Here is a 17380-nt window from a genome sequence, read left to right as displayed (position 1 = left end):
ATCAGAGATTGCAGTTGACCATCGGTTGGCCGTGCTGCGAGTATGGTAGTTGAAAGCGCGTGAAGTCGGGAAACAGTGATGCAAGACTCTTTTTAAGATATGGTAGAGATATCTTGAGAAGGGAGGCGATAGGTCTCTGGCAAGTTTAGGAACAACAAAAATACATAACCATCTACTTGAGTAAAACAACACATAATAACTGGCCTGAATCAGAGCATAATTAGATATCTCACAAGTCAGATAAGCGCCCAATTCTGTCACTTGGCAAGACATCATGGAGAATAGCCATCACCGAATTCAGGATAGGAATCAGGCAATCTCTTCTTGCAGGCAGCGTATACTCGTACCTCCAGGTAGTAACATGTAGACAGACAAGGAGCGTCAGAGTAGCTAAGGAAGTCGCATGGATGATCAGGACGTGGTTTCGTATGGGAAGTAATTAGAACCTAAGAGTGGCGAAGGAATATAAAGGTAGGAAAACCGATCTCGCCGTCCATAAATTGCCGTGATTTAACACACTTTCTCTCTGCATCCAACTTGTAAGCTTTCATCGATAGTGTTGCTGAATGTATATGGCACCATACATTAATCTTTGACCATACGTTCCCTCGTCTCAAATGAAACGAATGAACTCAACATCCTTCATTCATCAAGAACCTATACTCAACATCGTTCTCCTCACACACCCTGATCACACATTTTATTCATAACTTACATTCCGTCACGCTACCCTACGATTCTTCGCAACCATGGAGCCCATCGCCATCATCGGCATGGACCTCAAGTTCCCCGGTGACGCCACGGACGCCGAGTCCTTCTGGGACATGCTGATGGAGGGCCGCTCGGCTTTGCGTGAGATTCCTACGGACCGGTTTAATGTGTCGGCCTTTTACCATCCCGACCCTGAGCGCGCGGGCTCTCTCAACGTTACCAAGGGTCACTTCCTCAACGGAGACATCGCAGCCTTTGACGCGCCTTTCTTCTCCATCACGCCGGCCGAGGCCGCAGGCATGGACCCCCAGCAGCGCGGTCTCCTCGAGTCGACATACCGTGCGCTCGAGAATGCCGGCCAGCCGCTGGAGAAGGTCACGGGCTCCAAGACTGGCGTCTTCGTTGGGTGCTTCACCCGCGAGTACGAGGCCATCATGTTCAAGGAGACGGAGACGCAGCAGCGATACTTCGCCACGGGCACAGGGACGACCATGCTCGCGAACCGGCTGAGCTACTTCTATGATTTGCGTGGCCCCAGCGTCAGCCTCGACACGGCGTGTTCGAGTAGCCTCGTGGCGTGCCACCTCGCGTGCGCGAGCCTGCGGTCCGGCGAGTGTGACACGGCACTCGCCGCCGGCTGCAACCTCTTTTATAACCCAGATACTATCATCCCACTGACAGCCCTGGGATTCCTGTCGCCCGACGGCCGATGCTACAGCTTTGATAGCCGTGCCAACGGCTATTCGCGCGGCGAGGGCTTCGGCATGGTGGTGCTCAAGCGGCTTAGCGACGCTTTGCGCGACGGCGATACTGTCAGGGCCGTGATCCGGGGGTCCGCCAGCAACCAGGACGGGAGGTCGCCTGGCATTACGCAGCCGACGCGCCAGGCCCAGGTCGACCTCATCCGCGCCGCTTATGACGCCGCCGGCCTGGACCTTACCCGGACGCGCTTCTTCGAGGCCCATGGCACTGGCACCCCGGTCGGTGACCCCATCGAAGCCAGCGCTATTAGTGGTGCCTTCTCAGAGCACCGTTCCGCCGCAGAACCTATGGTTGTAGGCGCTGTCAAGACAAACATCGGTCATCTTGAAGGGTCCGCAGGCATCGCAGGCCTCATCAAGACGGTACTCGTGTTGGAGCACGGTGTTGTCCCTCCCAACACGTGGTTCGAAAAGCCTAACCCCAAGATCCCCGTCGACGAGTGGCATCTTCGGTTCCCGACCAAGCCTCTGCTGTGGCCGGGTGAGGGTCTAAGGCGTGCTTCCGTCAATGCTTTTGGCTACGGTGGTAGTAATGCACACGTGGTCCTCGATGATGCTCTCCACTATCTCCAGGAGCACGGCCTCAGAGGACGACACCATACCGCCAAAAAGGCGACCCTGAAGAAGGCCCTTACCAACGGACATGCCGCCAACGGCGTCAACGGCCATGGCACGAATGGTGTTAATGGCCATGAAGTCAGTGATCATGGTCATAGTCGCCATCACTCAACCGCGTGCCTACATCTTCTCAACATTTGACCAAGACGGAGCAGCCCGTATCGCGTCAACGTACCAGACCTTTCTCTCCTCCCGCAAGACGGTTCAGCCGCCGTCGCCAAACTTCCTTTCGGACCTGTCGCACACACTCACACGCCGCACCGCCTTCCCCTGGCGATTCTCCGTCGTCGCCAACAGCGTCGATAATCTCGTCTCTCGTCTCGCGGCCAACCCCTCACCAACCCGCGCCGCCTCAGACCCCCAGCTCGCCCTCGTATTCACAGGCCAGGGTGCTCAGTGGCACGCCATGGGTCGTGAGCTTTTGACCTCCAATCCCGTCTTCAGTGCCTCCCTCTTCGCTGCCGACCGCTACCTGCGCGGCATCGGCTGCGCCTGGTCTCTTGTTGGCGAGCTTCTACAGGACGAGTCAAGGTCGCGCGTCGCCGATGCCGCCTTTAGCCAGCCACTTTGTACGGCGCTCCAGGTTGGGCTTGTCGATGTGCTTGCCGCTTGGGGTGTGCGGCCCGCCGCCGTGCTCGGGCACTCTTCAGGCGAGATTGCTGCCGCGTACGCCGTGGGCGCCTTGTCGCGCGAGGCGGCGTGGCGTTTGGCATACCATCGTGGTGCCCTGTCATCGGCGCTTGCCACAACCACCGGGAGCGACCATCGCCGAGGCGGCATGGCATCTGTGGCCATGAACGCCGAGGATGCGACTAGATACTTCGGTGACAAGCTTGGGGTTGCGGCTGTTGGGCGGGACATTGTCGTGGCGTGCGTCAACAGCCCTCGCAATGTGACCATTAGCGGCAATGCTGAGAGCGTCGACAAAATCCAAAAGGCCCTCGAGGCCGATGGCGTGTTCGCGCGCACGCTTCAAGTGAACAACGGCTACCACTCGCCGCTGATGGAACCCATTGCTGAGGCCTACCGCGCGTCGATCGGTTTGCTCGACACTGTCGATGCTGAAGATGAGAAGAGCCGTCCTGTCTTCTACTCCTCCCTCACCGGAACAACGGCCTCGATAGCAGACCTCCAAAGCCCTGCATACTGGGTCCAGAACCTCACTTCGCCTGTACAATTCTCAAAGGCATTTGCTCTCATGTGTTCGAGTGCAGGACCACAGTTCAAGAAGCTGGGCTCTCGTGGCGCAGCCCATCAGCAGCAGCGGCCTAAGATTAGCGATGTCCTCGAGGTCGGGCCACACGCCGCCCTACGCGGGCCCATCAGGGAGATTCTCGACCTCGCGCCGCAGGTGACGGCTGTTGGCTATGAATCGATCTTGCGCCGCAACACGTCGGCCACCGACACGGCCCTGACGGCGGCTGGCTGGCTGTGGTGTCGTGGCCACTCCATCGACGTGGCAACGGCCAACGACGCGGCCCATGAAGACAATCCTATTGCTTCTAGTCGCCTCCTCACTGAGGCGCCCGGCTACCCCTTTAACCACGCCAACCGGTATTGGAATGAGAGCCGCATCAGCCGTGGCTACCGCTTCCGCCAGGCCATCCGCCACGAGCTTCTCGGTGCCCCAGTGCCGGACTGGGACCCGGCGCACGCCGTGTGGCGAAACTACCTCCGCCTCGTCGAGAACCCCTGGGTCAAGCACCACCGCATCACAGGTGCCACCATCTACCCGGCAGCCGGCATGCTCGTCATGGCCATTGAGGCTAGCCGCCAGACAGCCGACCCCTCGCGCGTCGTTCGAGGCTTCCGCATCCGTGACGCCCGCTTCGCCGTCGCTTTGCGTGTGCCCTCCTCCCAGACGGGTATTGAGACGCACTTTTACTTGCGCCCTGCACCCCGCGATCACCCGGACACGGCGCTGCAGAGTGTGCGTGAGTTCGCCTTGAGCAGCTACGAGGGCGGCGAGTGGCACGAGCACTGTCGCGGCCTTGTCGTCACCGAGTACGAGCAGCCGCCCACCGCCGTTGACGGCGGGCGCGAAGAGTCGTCTTTCAGACAGGCATGCCTCGAGACCTTGGCACGCGTAGAGGCCGAGGCCAGAGCTGAGACATCGTTCCGCCAGCTCTACGAGCACCTGTCGACCGTCGGCCTCGATTTCGGTGCTACGTTTCAGACACTACGCGACATACGCTGTGGACACGATGTCGGAGCTGCCGTCGCCACGGTTGAGCGCCAGGATCTCGAGGGCCTTATGCCCCTGGGCTACCTTCAGGAGCACCTTGTGCACCCCACCGTCCTCGACGGCATTCTTCAAAGCATCATTGTGTGCTTGACAAAGGGCGGCCGAGATATGAACCAGGTTATGGTCCCCTCCGAAATTGGAGATATCTGGGTTTCGGCATCGCCCACGGCCAAGTTCGAATCGGTACGCGTCACCTGCGAAGGTTCGTTCCTCGGTATGCGCCAGGCTGAGGCGCGAATCGTCGGCGTTGACGTGGTCACCGGGGAGCCAGTCTGTACTGTTGATGGTTTTGTCATCACCTCCGTCGCACGCGCCGAGACGAGCGCCGAAGCGGCAGCCTCAGCAGCGGGCAGGCGGCTCTGCTTTGACCTCGACTGGAAGATTGATCCAGCATTTGTCGACCAAAGGGTCGCGAATGACGTTTTCCAGCCTGATGCCGCGTACGGCCCCACGCCAGAACAGGCACTGCTCATCGAAAATGTCGAGATGATGTGCTATCTATACATCAGACGCTACAATGACGCTTTCCTGTCGAGCCCTGAGCAGGAGGCGAGTCAGCGAAAGAACAGCAAGGTTGGCCACCACGCTCAATACTTTGACTGGATCAAGTACCAGTTGGAAAAATATGAGGCTGGCCAAGTGGCCCATGCCAAGGCCGAATGGCGACAGCGCGCTGCCGACGATGAATATGTGGCGCTTATGGAGAGCAAGCTCCTCGAAGAGGGCTCGCCTGAGGGTAAACTCGTCGTCAGCGTTGGTCGTCAGCTCCCAGCCATCTTGGCGGGCGAGGCTGATGCCCTCGAGCTACTTTTCCAAGACAAACTCGTCGAGAACGTGTACCGGTCTGGCGTGGGCGCCGAGTTGGGCTACCGTCGAATGGTTTCTTACATCGATGCCATGGCTCACAAAAACCCTGCCATGCGCATCCTCGAGATTGGCGCCGGTACGGGCGGCGCCACTCGTCCTATCCTCGAGTGTCTCACGACGCAGGACACCCCACGCTTCAGCCACTATGCCTTCACCGATATCTCCATTGGCTTTTTCGAGAAGGCTCGCGACATGTTCGACAAAGATGCTGGCGGACGTATGAGCTTCCGCGCTCTCAATGTTGAGGCAGACCTTGCAGACCAGGGCTTCGAGAACGAAGACGATCAGTACGACCTGATCGTCGCCGCCAACGTCATTCACGCAACCAAGAGTCTCCAAAAGACGCTCACAAACGCCCGTAAGCTGCTCCGGCCTGGTGGCAAGCTGATGCTGTATGAGATGACCAACACGGATATGATCCGCACTGGCTTCGCCTTTGGGCTGCTACCCGGCTGGTGGCTGTCCGCCGAGGATTTCCGCAAGTACACACCCCTAGCGAGCCCTCAAGACTGGTCTGCAATGCTCAAGAAGAGCGGATTCAGTGGCATCGATGTTCAAATGTACGACTTCCCTGATCACCGACACCAGATGGTGAGCGTGCTTATCTGCAGCGCCGAAGGCGGGCCAGCAAGTTTTACAGCCGGGCCCGGGCCCCCTACGACCTCGAACACTTCGTCAGAAGCTCTCACCATTGTCGTCAGCGACTCGCCCTCTAGCTCGTCCCTGCAGATGACCGTAGCTGAGAATATGGAAAGATCGGGCGGTACCGGTTCCAAGATTGTCGGCCTCCGGGACTTTGCAGCCCTCGATACCCGAGATGTTCAACAACGTCGGTGCATCTTCCTTGGAGACATTGACTCGGACTTCCTCGAAAACGTGCAAGGTGATGAGTACAATGCCTTGCAGAGGCTAGTATCAACTGTCAAGACGCTGCTCTGGGTGAATCAGGGAGGTGGACCCTTGCCTGCGAGCCCAGGCGCCGACATGGTCACGGGCTTCGCGCGGTGTATGCGCGCCGAGAACCCAGGCCTGACCATGATGACACTCTCGCTGGAAAGCGCCAGCAATCTCGACTCTTCGATTTCCACCATCTTGCGAGTTCTTCAAGGATCTGGTGGCGAAAACAGCTTCTTCGCGAGCAATGGCGGTTCCATACTCATCCCCCGCATCACCGAGGCCACCCGCATGAACGAAGTTATCGCCGCCAAGGCAAAGGGTGGTGCCTCTTCCACCGTGACAGAGACGTGGGCGGCTGCCACTTCTGGCAGGGCGCTCAAGCTCGCCTGCGATACGCCAGGCCTTCTCGATACGCTGCAGTTCCGTGACGATCCCCTTCAAGAGCAGCCCCTGGGCTCTGAGGATGTCGAGGTACAGGTACACGCCACTGGATTGAACCTACTTGATGTCATGATCGCGCTCGGCCAGGTGACAGGCGAAGCTTTCGGTCAAGAGTGTGCCGGTGTTGTGACGCGCATAGGTGACGGCGTCAGTCGCGTTGCCGTCGGCGATCGAGTGTGTGGGCTGCTGCGCGGCACCTTCAAGAACCTGGCGCGTGGCACGCAGTGGCAGTTTGTTAAGCTTCCGTCATCTGTAGACCACGCCGTTGGTGCCGCTATGCCCGTCGTCTACACCACGGCTTACTATGCACTCCACGACCTGGCGCGATTGCAAGCTGGTGAGAGCGTGCTAATCCACTGGGGTGCTGGTGGCGTCGGACAGGCGGCTATTCAGCTGGCCAAGAAGATTGGCGCCGACGTTTTCGTTACGGTCGGTTCACTTGAGAAGCGGGACTTCGTACACGAGCACTACGGTGTTGCGCTCGACCACGTCCTTTCGAGTCGCGACCTGTCGTTTGTTCAGGGCGTCAAGAGGCTGACAGGAGGCCGTGGCGTCGACGTCATCTTGAACTCGACATCTGGCCAGACACTGCGGGCGACATGGGACTGCATCGCGCCATATGGACGTTTCGTCGAGATTGGAAAGGTTGACATATTTGCCAATGCGGGACTTCCCATGGCTCCGTTCAAGAAGAGCGTCACCTTCTCTTTCTTCGATATTGGCCTTTTGTCGCTCGAACGGGGCCCTCTTTTCGGTCGGGTGCTCCAAGACGTCGTCAATCTTCTGGCCGATGGGTCAATCACTCCGCCGCAGCCGCTGCATGCGTACACTTACTCCAACATCCAGGAGGCGTTCAGGATTATGCAGGCAGGAACGCATACGGGAAAGCTTGTCCTCGAGCCTCGTCCTGATGACTTGGTAACAGTTGAGCCAAGCCGTAAGCCATCGTACTCATTCCCCGCCGATGCTGCCTACGTACTATCCGGGGGTGGTGGCGGCCTCGGTCGAAGCACAGCACGCTGGATGGCCTCCCGTGGTGCAAAGAACCTCATCATTCTCTCGCGCTCGGGCAAGTCACGTCCAGCAACGCAGGAGCTCGTTAAAGAGCTCACACAGGCTGGCGTCAACGTTGTGGCTCCGCAGTGCGACGTCTCGAACAGAGAGGCTCTCACAGCTATCCTTGACGAGTGTACCGCGACAATGCCGCCCATCAAAGGATGTATTCAGGGCTCCATGGTGCTCAAGGACTCCCTCTTCGCCAACATGACGCAAGAAGACTACTACACGGCGGTGCGTCCCAAAGTAGTGGCTTCACGAAACCTGCATGAGCTGCTGCCTAGAGATATGGACTTCTTCGTGCTGCTCTCGTCGGCGTCGGGCGTCGTCGGTAATCGCGGCCAGTCCAACTACTGCATAGGCAACACGTACCAGGATGCGCTGGCGCGTCATCGCGCAGGCCGTGGGCTCCCTGGTGTGGCCGTGGATCTAGGCATGATCCTTTCCGTGGGCTTTGCCGCTGAAAATCAGGAAAGCATGGCCAACCTGCGACAGGAAGGCTTCAATGCCATGCGTGAGGATGAGTTCCTAGCTCTGCTGGACATCCTATGCAGTCCACCTGATCTTGACGCCGACGCAAACGGGAGCCCGCAGATCGCCGTCGGTCTCGAGGTGCCTGCCACGCTGCGGATCAAGGGCATCCCAGAGCCTGCCTGGCTGCACGATCCTCTCTTCCGTCAACTTTACCAGATCCGTGGCGACAGCAATGGTCACGGAGATGGCGATGGTGATGGTTCCGCTTCATCGACATCCTGCAGCGTCCTGCTCCCCGCAGCGTCGTCGCTCGCCGATGCGGCGGAACATCGTGGGGCACTGCCAATCGTCCAGAAAGCTGTGCAAAAGCGCTGTCGTCGAGCGGAGAGGGGACATTTGACACGTCGAAAGCCGGCTTTCACAGGTTATGGCGGTCGACTCTCTTGGTCGGCTGTCGAGCTGCCCACCCTGGTTCATGAAGGAGGTCGGGGCTGACATGGGCCGTTTTTCGACATTATGGGCGGATCCAGCTTGAAGGAGCTGGGCTGAGCTGGCTGCCAAGAGGAGCTCCTTCGTCCACCTTGCTGATGAGGATGCTGATGAATGATCTGGGTGATTATTGTAGTCATTGGCATGTATGGGATATGTGGGAGCGGGCTTTTCTTTTCTCTTTTCTTGCGTCGTTCATGTTGTTGCTTGAAATGATGATGTTGACAGCCAAAGAATGGTTGAGGGGTTCGACTTTGGTGCGCTCAGGGGTTGTGCTGACTAAGGAAGGCCCTTCTCCAACTTGTTCGTCTCTAGGTCTCGACTAGAAGGTGCGGAATACGTGGAAAGGCAGACAAATATATTTCTACCTTGCAAGTCATGCGCTTGATCATGATTCATTCTTGAGGCCAGTAGATACCTACACTACCAAGTCCTCGCGTATCCGGAAAAAAAAAACACAAATCCCTGTGAATCTCCGAACGGCAATTGCTGCAGGTACGATGTTGTACCTGCCATGAAGGCCTCAGAGACCAAGCAGCTGCAACCCGATGCCTGCCGTTATTGAAGTCGTGGGCTCTTCGGTCTCGAGCACGAACACTTGGTCCGCCTGTCTTTTTATCTCTTCAAGTTCAAATGACACCTCTGGATCGCTGGTTTCTGATCTTTGCACTCCTCACAGCAACATCCACTGCTTCTGCCAAACCCACATGGAAGAACGGCCTGTTGACACCGACAACAGGCTGAAACCCTGTAACGCTCGCATCGTCTTCGTCAGCACCGCTTTCGACGAGCGTCCCGTCGCTCTTCTCTTCGTCCCCAGACTGTACGCCTTGGTCCCCGCCCATGTCCGCCGGCAACCCAGCGACAGCATAGCACGGCGTCCACTGCGCCGACGAGACCGGCCCGTCCGTGTTCGAAGGGTGACCAAAGCCTGCGACGGCCAGAGCGCGCCTCGCCCAGCGATTGCGCACCCCGGCAAAATGCCACTCGACGACGCCTGGCGCCGCGTGGCGGGCGAGCGTCGTCCGGAGATCGACGAGGCCCTGGACGCTCGTTATGTCGACGCTATCGACGGCTGAGCAGTCGAAGATGATGGTGCGGAGACGTGGGAGGTGGTCGTCTTGTGTGGAGCCGAGACTGGACGGAGGGTCGTCGAACAACATGGATGCAGAACCCGCCTCTTTGTTCGGACGGGGCTCCTGGACGTTCCACAGACGGTCCGACGGCTTGATGGAAGGATCTTCTGGGGTCGTACGGCGAGTGTTGGACGTGATGTAGCTGGAAATCAAATCCACGTGCTGCCCCTGGTTGGTGTAGTTGAGTGTCTGCGGGAAGCGGTAGATGAACATGCCCGGGTAGGGGGTTTCCAAGGGTACCCGGGGGTTGAAGCCTTCGTTGCGCTGCGTGGACAAATACGCGTCATAGGATTCGACGGCTACCTCTCCCGGTATGATGTCTGTTGTCTTCGCTTTCGGCGCGACTCCTTCGGACGGATGAGATGCTGGCATTGCCTGATCATCTGCAGGCACAAGGTGAATCCTGACGCGACCGAGAAACGATCCAGGCGTTCGCGCCATCCTCACAAGCAGCAGGCCAAGCGACAGCCCCGTGGTGACGTAGATGGACATGTCCAGGGACTCAAACAGCGCTATCGCGAGCCCGACAACCCATATGAGCAGCTCGAACGGTGAGAGCTGCCAGTACCTTTGCAGCGCTTTTGGTGATGTCAACAGATTACTGGTCGCATGTATGATGAGGCCGGCAAGTACGGCCTTTGGAATGAAGGCGAAGACTGCTGTGACGACGTACAAGGCCAGAACAAGAACAAGCGCACTCACCACGCCCGCGAGTGGCGTTCGCACACCAGATTTAGACAGCACGGCCGAGGCACTGAATGACCCAGTACAAACATAACCACCGATAAAAGGGCTGAAGAGGTTGGCGATGCCCTGTGCCATGATTTCCTGCGAGGGTGTGACGGTGTACCCATACATGCGCCCAAACGACTTGGCTATGGCGATATGCTCGATGACGAGAACAATGAGGACGGCTGGGAGCTTGGGCAAAATGAGAATGGTGAGTTCGCTGTCGAAGCGGGGAATGCCAGCGTGACGGAAACCTATGGTGTCTGTATTAGCCTTCATCTTGATGCTTGGTCATAAGATCTCTTATTTCTTTCACACCTGCTTCAATATTGCCAACTAAACGGAACTTGGCTTCATCCCGAGGCAGCTTATAATTGACGAGATAGCTGATGGTAGTGAACATGACGATAACGAAGGTGAAACGTAGAGACGATATAATGCTCCAGAGGCGCCTCCTCTTAGGTTTCCGGACCTCAAGCTGAGAGCACGCAGTCTTGATGAGGTAGAGGAGGAGGATAGATGTCAGTCCGATGGCTGCATCGAGTTCGGTATGTCCCAAGTTCTTTAGGGTGTTGATGATGACCCTGTATGGCGCGTCCCTCGTATTGATGCCGCGGATGCCGAGTGCTACTGGAAACTGTGTTGACAGAATGGTGATGGCCGCTGCTGTGACGAATGCAGAGATGGACGTGTACGGAATGAAATCAACAACCCAGCCCAAGCGGAGTAGGCCGATCGCTAGCAGAATCATGCCGGATATGAGTGACAGAGAGGCTGCGACTTCCGCTGCTGTGTATACCCCAGGTTGCTTTTCTTCCACGGCCGTGACCGTGGAACCTACGAGAAGAGACCCGATTGCGGTTGTCTTGTTGTTCAAGTCAGTCTCGGTGCGTTAATTTTTTTTTGGATAGGATAGGAGTTATTCAAATCATAGGACAGGTTATTCACACTCACCCCAATGACTATATCTCTTGACGTCCCAAACACCCAGTACGTCATGGCGCCGATGAAAGAAGTATACAGGCCATACTCTGGAGTCAGCTTCGCGAGAAGAGCATACGCTAGGGCCTGCGGAACGACCACGAGGCCGACAGTCATGCCTGCCACGACGTCGCCCAGAAACCAGCGCAGGTTGTAGCGCGGCACCCACCCCACGCAGGGGAAAAGCGTGAGAGCGTATCCAATCGCACCTTGCTTGGTCGGTATCAAGGTAGCGAGCCATTGCTGAATCGTCGGGTCCTCTTCAAGGTAGCTGCTTCCCATGGCCCTTTGGGCTGTCGTCTCAAGGTCGTCGGGCTGCATGCGGGACAGTTTCGAGGGATCATTTGGCAAACAGGAGTTGGGGAACTGGGTGCAAGTGCCATTGATATTATCATGTCCAGCCATAGCGGCGGTATACCATGTCTCAGATGGCCTTGATGACGATTTCTCTGAGACACACCGTATGTATGAAAGGCAGATATGATTTTTCAACATGAAGATGATCTGGAACCATTTTCCAGATAGGGCAGCGCCGTCGCCCTTCATACCAACGAAAAACCTTACGCCATCGGGGTTTGAGACCATGCATGCCTTCGCAACTGCAGCTTGTTGGCATCGACACATCCGTAAGCCGTGCTCCTGATAGATGTGAAGATCCTGACTCATGTGATTAAGAATTCCCGACTAGGGCTTTTTGGTGTGTGCATCTGGTCGCCGAAGCGTGAGGTCTCCGCCCCACTTAATCCCGGACGTCCACGCCGGCGTTCTCGGGTACCAATTGTTGTTTGATGCCTGAACAACTTAGTGTACACAGCGACAAGTCTTCACTATTTGTGGTATCATAGAGAAATGAGACGGCTACGTTAAGTATATTGAGCTAGAGCTTGCCCCGTGTCTTTGAACGTCACCAACCCTCGCCCACGACCCTCACCGGTATATGCAGCGCTCCTACTTGAGACCCGTTCGCGCGGGGCATCCGCCCGCCGCGCGCATTCACCTGCAGCGCCTGGTGCATGAGCCGTGGAACCGCGAGACCACTGTCCCGCTCCGCTCTCCAGCTGACAAACTCATCCTCTCCGACGCCATGCTTGAGGTGCTTGTTGTCCTTCTTCTGCTCGGCGACCGTCTGGTATGGCACGGGGTCGTGCCGCCCCTCGGCCTTCGGTGGGTAGTCGTGGCCCGTCCAGATTCTGCACTCGTCTGGGAGCGTCAGGAGCTTCCTCGCTGAGGCGTACAGGTCGGTGGCGCTACCCCCCGGGAAGTCGCAACGTGCGGACCCGACGTCGGCGTTGAAAAGGGAGTCTCCGCAGAATACATCGTTGGGCCCGATACGGTACCCGATGTGGTCCGGCGTGTGACCCGGCAGGTGTAGAATAGAGGCGCTCAGGGTGCCGACGGAGAAGACTTCATCGTCCTCAAAGGCGTGGTCGAACGCGTGCGTGAGTTCCTCTTCCGGCACGCCGTAGGTCGCGACAACATGCTGCTGGACCTGTCGGATTCGCTTGCCGATGCATACGGCAGGCGGGGCTTGCTGGGTCGACCCGAGCCTGGTCTGCAGGTAGTTTGCCGCGCTAAGGTGATCGGCGTGGATGTGAGTCTCGAGTATCTTCTCAATGGTGTATCCCTTATCGGCAACCAAGGCGAGGATGCCGTCGGCAGTGCCCGTTGTGATTATGGAACTGGCTGGATCAAAGTCGAGAACAGTGTCTATGAGGACAGCCGCGAGGGTTTGGCGGTCTGCCACAACATATTGCCAGGTGCCTGTGACAGCTTCATAGATATCATGAACGATTGGTTCGGCAGTCATGATGATAGTACTCTGAATGTGATGGCGATGTTGAAGGTCGGTGTTCCCGTCTGCGGAAGACTTGCGTGCATGTAATAAGATGATTGCCTGGTTAATAGATTGAGTTTGAAAGGGCGAAACGCTGGCATTTGGCGTGTTGAAATAGTGGTTTGAGATGGCTTGGTCGCCGACACATTTGTCATCGCCTCGTCAAGTCTGAATCAGTCGCCGAACCCAAAGCTCTCGGCGACCTAACTGATGGCAATCTGATGCAAAGTCGAAACCACCCCCCAAGAACAAACTAAATGGTTTAAGCAACCTTGATGTATTTGTGAAGTTGCTGAATGTATGGCACCAACTAAAGTAGAATATGAAATACGAGGAATTGATCACGTCACTTCATGTCATCCATGCCGGTCGTTTTCTTCATCACCTGGATGATTTCCTGGTCACCGCGAGACAAAGAACGAAGGAGTATTCGGGATCAGTGTATTGTAGCTCATCTTTTGAAATGCCTATACCTGGTCGCTACAACGTACAAGTCTTTGAAACGCTCCATCGACAGGGTACGACGTGAAGCCTGTGGATACGAGGCACCATCTTGACTGGTTCCCGAACAAATCGAAGCGCACCAAAAGTCGGCCACGTGAAATGGAAGGAGTCGTTCGGCATTCAAAGTATTCGATGATGATGCCGGACTGTTTTTCTGAGGAACCAACGCTATTGATTGAAAGTCTCTCAAAAGAACGCAGCAGATACCCAAGTTAAGCAACTTTGAGAAGGCCAGGCCCCACATGTTGCCAGTGAGTATTGCCTTCGCCGTGGCAACCGTTGATGACACAGTAGTGTCCATCGCCGTTGTGGGATTCTGCCTGAATTGGTGATCTGATCCAGACGTCCCTAATCTTTTCATAAGGATTGCCCCAGAAATCGTGTCTCATGAGCTCGGCACGGTAGCCCTGGAAATACCGCCGATGCTTCAGACAGATAATATCCCCACGTTCACCCTCACAATTGTAGATCTTGGATTGTCCCCATGTATAGGACACGGAGTAGCCACCAGAGATCCACTCTAGCCTGCCGAGCCCTGCAAAGTTGAAGGTGGCAGTATGAGTCACTGAATAAGAAGTCTCTTCACCAGTGCTGCAGACGCGGCCATGTGTACAGTCGATTTGTGCCTACCGAGATGAACAGTGGTCAGCGTACTTTCCAGGAAACTGGCTCAGGGGTATCACTAACAATAGTACGGTGTCGACGGTACCTGTAAGGCACCGGATTCGGGTGTGGCCGGGCCCTATCCAGCTGGCGACGCTCAATCGACGGCCCCTGCCTTACTTCTTGGTTGCTCTCTTCGACATCGGCGTCAAAGACATTGGAGATGAGGTCGGCCGCAAGTCCTTCCTCGGTATCCCAGGAAACACCGATGAGTAGCGAGGGGTCGAGGCCAATACCATCGGGATAGCACTCGACCGTGCTATTGCCCTCAAGACCTGGCAGGTCGCGAGTCTGAATGATTTGTTCAAGTGGGATGTAGCACTCCGCAGATGCCTGCTGGTGACTGTAGATCCTTGAACAGCTGATGCCTGCCGCGGCATCAACGCCAGCGCGATTGGGTGTTCGATGCCATTGACGGTGACACTGCCGGCACCCTTGTCGTTGGCGTTGAACTCAACCTCTATGCCAAAGGCAACGGCCGAGACACGGTCGCTACAGTCGTATTGTAGAAGATTGGCGAATTCGGCATCCCAGAGACCAGTAGAGGTCCGGCCTGTGGTCAAGTCCTTCTCCCAGATGGCGAGGACGACAGACTTTGCTCCATTGTGGGGCGATGACAGCTTCCGTCACGCCGGTAACTTTGCCATCTTCATCAACAGCGACGGGGGCATTGCTGTTGGAAGCGGCTGCGAAACTAGCAAAGCAAAACAAAGTATTGAACAGCATAGTTAAGGAATAGCAGTCGCCCTCGTACCAAATGCTCGTGTTGATTTGCGATCTTACAAGACTAGAGCAAACATGGCGGGAATCTTGGTGTATTTATAGCCCAGAAGTCTCCAGGAACTACAAGAAAAAAGCTGATTCTACATTCCGAAGCTCCAGGCCGCGAGTCGAGTAGTGAAGTCTAACCGCCTAAAGCACACGATCCTTGAATGTTGGCATGCATTGGAGTCGCCAGGTCTGCATATGCTGGGACATGATGGTGATAGGACAACCTACGAGGCCAAGACGACCCCACATGTGGTTCAAGTCTTAGTATTGAGTCTGCACCAGCATATCCGCATGAGCAGTATGCATGCGGACCAATAGCAAGACAAGGCTAGACCGGTTGTGCCCCAGGGTTACCTCAAGACTAATTAGGTGCGGCAGAAATGCTTAGGTTGAGAGCGAACGGACCTTCAGAAAGTAGGCTGAGCCCTTGGCAACTATTTTCTTGGAGATCTTGGCCAACTATGTGCATGTGCCTCAGCTATTACCCGCTTCCAAGACATATATGCACCGGACGAACGGAGACTCACAAATTCAGATCCTACAGCGACATGGTCCACAAAGTCCCACCCGCCACCAGACTGTTGTTACTGTATTTCCGGATCTCCTGTCAGCTGGTCCTGAGAATTTTCCCGAGGATGGCGGGGATGAAGTCTATGGCCTATTTCATTACGGGGATTGGCCTGATGAATGAAAATAAAATCACAACTGTTTCTTGTCTGAGACCGGTCGCCATTTACAAACTCCCCGCAAAGGCAATTTGATTCAATCATGGCTCCTCGATGGATTATGAGCCAAACAGGACCCTGAAAACACAGTCGAGGGATTCGCCAAGGAAGCACTGCCTGTTGCAAAAACAGAAGCCTTCTTTGCGAGAGCTTGATTGGAGACAACGACTTTATGAACTGCCCTCCCTAGTATGGCCCAGCTGCTTATCTCCTTGATCCTGTGATGATTGGTCCGTATTTCTTTTTGTGTTCAATTAGCCCTGGTCTTCTATAGCAGCTCATCATCGCCGTCTTGCGGGTGCCTCGACCGCCGGTTAAGGCCCCTAGAAGTATTTGGGAAACTATAATTGAACAGTTGGAAAGGCTGTAAAGAAAACCCCGTGTCTCTGCACTTGGCTAAACGTGCTAGTTCAAGAATTGTCAACAAACCATAATGCCAATGTTATTGATTCGCCAGACTTCACTCTTGGCCATGTACCCCCTTCTAGCCAAACTTCCGCTTGCTACGGATGCCACTTTCTCAGCTACCGCTTCCCCGCAATATATAGACTGTCTCTTTAACGGCACTAAACGGCAAGTAACCGGATTATGGATGATCTACAGGGTATTCGTCTGGGGGTGGTTACACTTCCGAGAGATTCTCCGCCTCCTTGCCCAGTCAAGGCATCTGCCGATGACGACAGATGCACGAATCGTCGCGTGCTTGTTACAAATGCTGAAAGGATGGCTTCAATGAATCGGGATGCAGTCCCAATCGATGTGATCTGCCGTCAAAGCTTCCGAAAAAGACTCCGACATATTGCAGATGTCCAAAAGACTCCTGATATTGAGACTTCACAAGCCTCGCTTCCTTGGCCATATAACAAGACATCGCAAGCCGAGCTCTCAACATGGCAGCATTCAGTCTAAATTTGCCACCCATCTTAGCCCGTCACTTTACACTCTCCCACAGCGCTCGATAATCAATCCTTGACAATGCTGTCTCAATATTTCACCCTGCTGGCCATCTGCTTGATGCCTGTTTCTGGCAGCTCCCCAGGCCCAGGCCTTGACAAGAGGGCCGTCAGCTGCCTCTCAGTCGGAGCAACTGCCACTGCTCGGTGGACCAACGCCGCAGGCCAGAGCTGGCACATTCACTGTCGTTGTTGGAAGGCAACTACGGAGCTAACGGCGCCGGCGCCGGGAGAGTAAGACTACTGCTTGCAACTAAGCTGTCAGTGGAGCAGCCTGGCTAACGCGGGTCAATAGTTACTCCTGCAACGGTCGTTGCGGTGCCGGTTGCACCGGATCTTCAGTCGGGAATGCCTACACGCAGGACTGCTTCTCCCATGACATTTGTTCATACTTTAACAACGCCAGCGGCGGGCGAGGGGGGTCGAGATATGAGCCTGACTCGTCGAGAATGATAACTGATTGTTATGGCCGGGGACCCCAACTGCGGGGGCCGCTTACAACGGGGCCGGGGGACGATACTGTTT

At 56.0% G+C, this 17380-nt stretch overlaps 4 protein-coding genes across 4 annotated transcripts; 1 reads left to right on the top strand and 3 right to left on the bottom strand.

Annotated features, from left to right (window-relative positions):
• Positions 1 to 749: 749 nt before the first annotated feature.
• On the top strand, positions 750 to 8565 carry VDBG_01714 (lovastatin nonaketide synthase; the record flags this gene model as incomplete). The annotated part of the gene is made up of 2 exons (XM_003007480.1): positions 750 to 2206; positions 2535 to 8565. 2 exons carry the CDS (start codon positions 750 to 752, stop codon positions 8563 to 8565), a joined length of 7488 nt encoding a protein of 2495 aa, XP_003007526.1.
• A 623-nt stretch (positions 8566 to 9188) lies between these two features.
• On the bottom strand, positions 9189 to 11990 carry VDBG_01713 (sulfate permease; the record flags this gene model as incomplete). Its single annotated transcript, XM_003007479.1, has 4 exons — positions 9189 to 10263; positions 10369 to 10678; positions 10743 to 11289; positions 11379 to 11990. The coding sequence occupies 4 exons, from the start codon at positions 11988 to 11990 to the stop codon at positions 9189 to 9191; spliced, it is 2544 nt and encodes an 847-aa protein (XP_003007525.1).
• Positions 11991 to 12309: 319 nt separating this feature from the next.
• VDBG_01712 (metallo-beta-lactamase superfamily protein) lies at positions 12310 to 13212 on the bottom strand (the record flags this gene model as incomplete). The annotated part of the gene is made up of 1 exon (XM_003007478.1): positions 12310 to 13212. One exon carries the CDS (start codon positions 13210 to 13212, stop codon positions 12310 to 12312), a length of 903 nt encoding a protein of 300 aa, XP_003007524.1.
• A 743-nt stretch (positions 13213 to 13955) lies between these two features.
• On the bottom strand, positions 13956 to 16376 carry VDBG_01711 (conserved hypothetical protein; the record flags this gene model as incomplete). The annotated part of the gene is made up of 6 exons (XM_003007477.1): positions 13956 to 14369; positions 14527 to 14697; positions 14751 to 15026; positions 15583 to 15636; positions 15705 to 15755; positions 16332 to 16376. The coding sequence occupies 6 exons, from the start codon at positions 16374 to 16376 to the stop codon at positions 13956 to 13958; spliced, it is 1011 nt and encodes a 336-aa protein (XP_003007523.1).
• Between the last annotated feature and the right edge of the window lie 1004 nt (positions 16377 to 17380).

This window comes from Verticillium alfalfae, genomic scaffold (genome assembly GCF_000150825.1).
Source record: "Verticillium alfalfae VaMs.102 supercont1.2 genomic scaffold, whole genome shotgun sequence".
Classification (NCBI taxonomy): Eukaryota; Fungi; Ascomycota; class Sordariomycetes; order Glomerellales; family Plectosphaerellaceae; genus Verticillium; species Verticillium alfalfae.
This window is presented reverse-complemented; position numbering and strand designations above follow the sequence as displayed.